At 27.6% G+C, this 6,255-nt stretch overlaps 1 protein-coding gene across 1 annotated transcript; it reads right to left on the reverse strand.

Moving 5' to 3' along the window:
• Positions 1–3,991: 3,991 nt before the first annotated feature.
• Positions 3,992–5,757, reverse strand: LOC127115490 (uncharacterized). The gene is made up of 6 exons (XM_051047026.1): positions 5,403–5,757; positions 5,178–5,275; positions 5,015–5,101; positions 4,794–4,947; positions 4,493–4,664; positions 3,992–4,397 (listed from the first exon to the last, which is right to left on the reverse strand). The coding sequence occupies exons 1-5, from the start codon at positions 5,667–5,669 to the stop codon at positions 4,518–4,520; spliced, it is 753 nt and encodes a 250-aa protein (XP_050902983.1). The 5' UTR covers positions 5,670–5,757; the 3' UTR covers positions 3,992–4,397; positions 4,493–4,517.
• Positions 5,758–6,255: the final 498 nt, after the last annotated feature.

The raw sequence follows: 6,255 nt of genomic DNA on the forward strand, positions 1-6,255 counted from the left end.
CTACACTTTTTACATCTTTCTTTTTAGAATTAGATTATTACTATTATTATGATTATTTTATTAGCATTATCATATTACCAACATCTTTTTTCACTAACAATAGAATTATATTAGAATTATTTTTGTTATTACTAAATTTATTCATGTTTTTACCATTAATATTATTATATATTTATCTATTATAGTTATTGTTGTTATTAGTGAGCAAAAAATTTAAAAAAATGTATTTATTATCATTTTATTATTAATTTTCATTTTAGTTAATATGTATTTTTTAAATAATTAATTGTCACTTTTTATTAAAAAAAGTTAAAAAAATACATTTTGATTATTAAAAAAAAAGTTAAAATGTCAAAAGGGCTCATTTTAATTTTTTAATTATAATTTTTCATTTTTCTATTATGTTATTTTATTAATTAATTTCTAATTTTTTTATACTTTATTTCATTTTAGGCAATTTTATTTTAATTAAAAACCATCAAAATCAAATATATATATATATATATATATATATATATATATATATATATATATATATATATATATATATATATATATATATATATATATATATATATATATGTTAGTTTAGAATCCATTTAAATTAATTATTTATTTTATTTTTTATTCAGCTTTTAATGTTATACTTAAATATTTTAACGTAATAATTTGATATAAAGAGAATAAATATTTTCACATGTTGAACTTTCTCCACTTTTAGAGTTTTTCTTCTTTTTATGTTTTTAACTTCACTTAAATTATTTTAAAATTAAAATTTATATTTTTTTAGTTTATATATTTAATTTTATATTTTTTTATTAGTTTATTTTTAATAACTATTATATTATTCGTTTTTCATGTATTTTACTCTAAAAATCATGGAAAATCAATATAAAATCAAAAAATCAAAATCCTTTTATTATTACCTTTATTACACTATTTTTCATTATTAATATTATTTACAAAAAATTATAAAAAGTAATTTCATTTAATTATTTTTGTTGTTACATTTTACATAAGCCATGAAGGTATCTAGATTCATTGGTTTGGTCCCTAAGAAACAAATAAGATCAAATCACATGAAAATATTCCTAATCTGGTAACTCTCGTTCAATTTTCGACCTAATTCATATATATAAATAGCACATATTTTCTATGCTTTTTCCATCCATAATTTACACATCCTACACTAAAATTGTTGCTCTTCACACCGAAGAACAACAATAATTAAACCTTAAACTCTTCATCATCATTAATCTTTTAAAAAAGACTCAAGCAAAGAAGAAGGATCATAGGAAAAAAGGCGAATCTTATCGTTTAACCGAGGACAATCTCCTCCCCGTAGGTCAGTTTCTCTTACTCCCTCAGTTATATAATTGTTTGACATTTTGTTTCTTTTTTGATGTCTGGTACTTACTTAGGGTATTTGTTTGTTTTCTTGTTTGTTGTACATCATGTTGATATCGTGTGTGTTTTTATTCTGTTTTAATAGTTAAATTTTTATTTATAATTATTTTAATTATATAAAAAAAATTCACAAAGGAAAAGCCATCTTTACACCCAATGGAGTTTTTTATTATTCTATTTTAATTGTTAATTAATGATTATTATTATAATTTTAAAAAAACATCACAAAGTCAACACTCCTCAATTTTCAATCTATTTGTTTTTTATTTGGTCAATAATCTTTGATTTTAGATAATAGTTATGTAATTTAAATTTTCAATTTAGTTTTATTTGCCTAGCTAATATATAAGAATTAATTAAAAAATGCAAATGGATATAAAAATGTATTTAATTTAAAATTAAAAAAATAAAAGATTTTATTTTATAAATTAAAATCCAATTTATAAAAATACAAAAATAACATTTTCCACTAAAAATACAAAAACAATCTTTCTTTTTTTTCAATAAAAATAAAAATACCAAAAATATTAAGTTCATTTAGATATTTTCTCGTTTTACTAGTTTGCATCCCTTAGATTGTTAATATATAAAAGTACAAAAGTAATATGTCTTTAAAAAATCAAAACAATAAAAATAATCATGAGATTAATTACTATACACTGTCAGTGTAAAAAGTTTTACACCGTCGATTCATCACCATCATCCGTTTGTATTACTTTATAGATTTTTAAAATAAAAGTCAAACTTCTTTTAATATCCGACGTCTATGATTAACTAACGGTGTAAAATCCTTTTACACTATCAGTGTATTTCAATTAAACTCAATAATCATGTATATATGACCACATTTTATTTTCTAAATTGAAAATGATATTTTTTACAAATGAAATCGATTGACTGGTGTTACACCTTACCAATTAACAAATCAATCTAAAATCCAATTCAAACTCACTCAAACATCATATTCTTTGCCCTTTTGCATTGAGCCATTTTTGTCAAACTTTTCTCAACCCTCACGCATTGAGAACTTTTCAAAATGTAAAACCAACAAACACACAAATATTTCTAGCCGAATTACGGTATTATGATCCTTCATGTTACTTGAAGGTACGTAGGAATAAAGTTGAAACACTCTAGCGAGTACAATTATAAAAATAAAACCTTTTTTGCCCTTATTGTTATTAAATAATCTTTTTTTTTTAAATATAATAAAGTAATTCTCTTTAAAATAAATAAATAAGTAACTAGGAAAGAATAAATAATCTAAACAGACACCCATTAGACAAACACCCTTATTCCTAAAACTAGAGAAGGCTCTCATTGGATACAATAGAAGTGAGGAGTGCCTAACACCTTCCTCTTGCTTAACTGACTCCCGAACCCTAACATTTTATCCTTACTTTCAGGAACAAATAAAAGATGATGGTGACTCTGTAATTTTATAGTCGTGATAATATCCTTTGATTCAGAGTTTAGACGTCTTTAGAGTTAGAATTTGTTTTCTTTTTCTATACATTCAGGAAAATAGTTAGAGTATAAAATTATATTCTACACTTTGTTATATCATTAAAACTAAAGAGTAGTTAAAGAATCAAACTTGTTCCAACAGTGGCTCCGTGAAAATAAATGGTAGGTGGACCGATAATCCATAACTAATAGCAATTGGCCCAACGAATTTTAAACTAGACTCATATACCATCTTAAAATATGTGGATTAAGTCTAACTCATCCTTATTGGTGTCATGAAATACTTGACACTTCCCCCTCACACCCTTTGGTGCCGATAGATGGAATTCTTGCCTCTGAAAATCCTCAACCCCTTGGCAGTATCTTCACGTAATCTATTTATCTTGGCGATCAACACTGTTATTGTCAAAGTCTTACACATACACAGTGTTGTATATTATTAATAATTAATAAGTGTGTTTTAAAATGAGAAGAAAATATTCAAGTGAAGATTAATTTTTGAATTCTTAAATCTGCAACTTTTGTGAAGTATTGCAATAGGTTTGAATTCGGAATAGGCAACACTTCTGAAGTGTTGCTGTAGGTTTGAATTTTGAAAATAGACAACATAGTGTGAAGTGTTGCAGAATGCAAAACACTGCAACGTTTTAAAAGTGTTGTTGTAGACGCAACGTTTTAAAAGTGTTGTTGTAGGCGTAACATTGCAACGTTTGAAAAGTGTTGTTGTATGCGTAACATTGCAACGTTTGAAAATTGTTGTTGTAGGCCAAACATTGCAACGTTTGAAAAGTGTTGTTGTAAGCCAAACAATGCAATATTTAGCAAAAATGATGTTAAAAGTGTGTGTTTCAACCAGGATCACACTCTTATAAAACAACACCAGTTTGGCCTACAAATTGAGTATTCCGGATTCAGAAAAACAGATTAGTAAAGCTATCCTGGGTATTCTTGCGTTCCAACTCGGAGACATTTCAGAGTGCTCGAAATACTTATAACAAAAGTTCACGATTCTAGCATCGATCCATTCGATTTAAATGAAATTTTCTCACACACAGACATGATGGGTTCACAAGGATTCACTAATGTGTCAAAAATAACCATTTGAATGCATATTACATGGCAAAGCAATGAAGAGTTATTACCAATTTATTTTTCAAGGAGTCAAATGAAAGACACAATTGCTCATGTTTTGTAATACGGATATTTTTGCATCAGAACACGAGAAAGGAGTAACCCATACAAAAAATATAAAGGAACTAAAATAATGATTAAACTTGAACTACAAAAGTACGATGCTTGCTGCAAAACAAGAGTGCACAAGAATTTCAAGCCTTTCCTTTGTATCCCTCGTTCAGTATTGTCCCTCTTCTCACATCAGAATCTTCCACATTATTCTCCCATTTGTGCCTTCTTATGATTCAATTTTCTTCAGGCTGTGGTTATGACACTTTTTAGATAATTGAGTGGAGGCTCTGGAACATTTATTTGGAAAATACAGCTTCACTGATTTCTTTTACCCTTACCTACAAGGCAGAAGAGAATCACAATGTCACTACCAAAACATATATCTACTATCACAAGGTTACAAGCGAGTAGAACTTGAAATCATTTTCGGTACCATGCCAATTTCTTTGAAGCAATCTTTAACATCCATTTGAAGGCAAAGAAGCAGGATCAATGAAAAAATCATTTGCACTCGAAGCCTCGGGACCATTCATCCGACTCTGAGTCATGTTACTTAGGGAGTTTTCTTTCAGAGTTTTTTCTGATGGATCTTGGTGTACATGCTCCTGCAGTATATAACAATCAAACTTTAAAACTAGTATGATAATCAACACATTTTTTTCTCTTTTCACAATTAGTTCGAGAATTGCTTACACGAAGAGAAATCCTATTAACCATCAAATAAAGGAACTTACTTTTTCCTTTGAAGACACAACATCAGCATTATTATCATTGTTCAATTCTAAATCTTCAGAAGCATTCTTTATAAGCATTTCAGACACAGACTTGAAACCGGAGGCCTTGGCTTTATGTGCTAGAGCACCAGTAGGTCGTTGACCTCTCTTTTTCCTACAAATCATGCTTCTTTCAAAACAACAACTCTAAATTCAAAATGCATAAGCAAAGCACAACTTACATGCACAAACTGCAATTGCAAATGTCTCTGCACCTTGGACATATCCAGTTTGTCATCAGATTTACCTCTTTTACTATTTCCCCATATCTAAATTTAACATACAAAAACCGTTAACATGAAAAAAAGAAAACACATAATAAAATATAATAGTGGGGAATCAAACCTATTCAAAAGACATTTGTGGCAAAACCTAATTACACAAGGCTTTCCATTTCTCGGATTCCTACAGGTTGCTGCAACATCCTTTGTTTTCTGTCGGCACTTCAATGTGGAAATCCAAACAAACAAACCGTTAGCATCAATATAAAACATCATCATCCTACATCCTATCAACAAAGGTCTCATTTCTCAACAAAAAATCAAGAAAGGAATAACCATAGAAATGAACCTGGTGACAAGTTTTTCCCTTCACAGAATCAGAGGTTATGTTACCGACAACTGGAATTCTGCTAGCATCAACGTCACTGCCATTGGTTTCTAGTGAAGAAGAATTGAAATCCATGTTATTGGTTGGGGGAAACGATTGAACTGGAACACCATGTATTTCTTGAAATCCGCTGGCATCACCATCAATACCATTTATTTGTGGTGAAGATGAATCGACTTCCATGTTGGAAGTAGTGGGAGGACACCATCGAATTGGAACAACATACATTGTTTTGAATTGCCACAACACAAACAACAAAATTGAAAAAGAGTAAGAGTGAGAGAGAGGTGTTTCGGATTGAAAATATTGAGGGATTATAAAGTGAAACTCTAGCTGTTTTGGTCAAAATGAAAACGTGTATCCGTTGATATAAAAGGGAAACTTTTAGAATATAGTAACAAAATTACATTTTAAAATATAGTTACAAAGACATTCAAAATATTTAGTTTTATAATACTAAATAAGTAATTTAATAATTGCATTTACTGTTTTTATTTTTATAATATAGTGATAAATATATATTCTCTCAAATCTAGTCAAACAAAATTTATTTTCTCTCAAATCTATTATATATTCTCGTTCAAATTTCATACAATGAATAGGTGTGTTGGTTGGAAATAAACAAATTTTGTTATCAAAAAAATATCAAATATTATTATTTTTAGGATATGGTAATAAATATATAGAAAATATTGATTTTATAATACTAAATTTGTAATAATAATAATAATTATTAAAATTCTTTTTTTATTTGGTCAAGATAATACTAAACATTCAAGCTTGAATTTATAATTAATTGACTACCTATCTATTA

Source organism: Lathyrus oleraceus, chromosome 1 (genome assembly GCF_024323335.1).
Source record: "Lathyrus oleraceus cultivar Zhongwan6 chromosome 1, CAAS_Psat_ZW6_1.0, whole genome shotgun sequence".
NCBI lineage: Eukaryota > Viridiplantae > Streptophyta > Magnoliopsida > Fabales > Fabaceae > Lathyrus > Lathyrus oleraceus.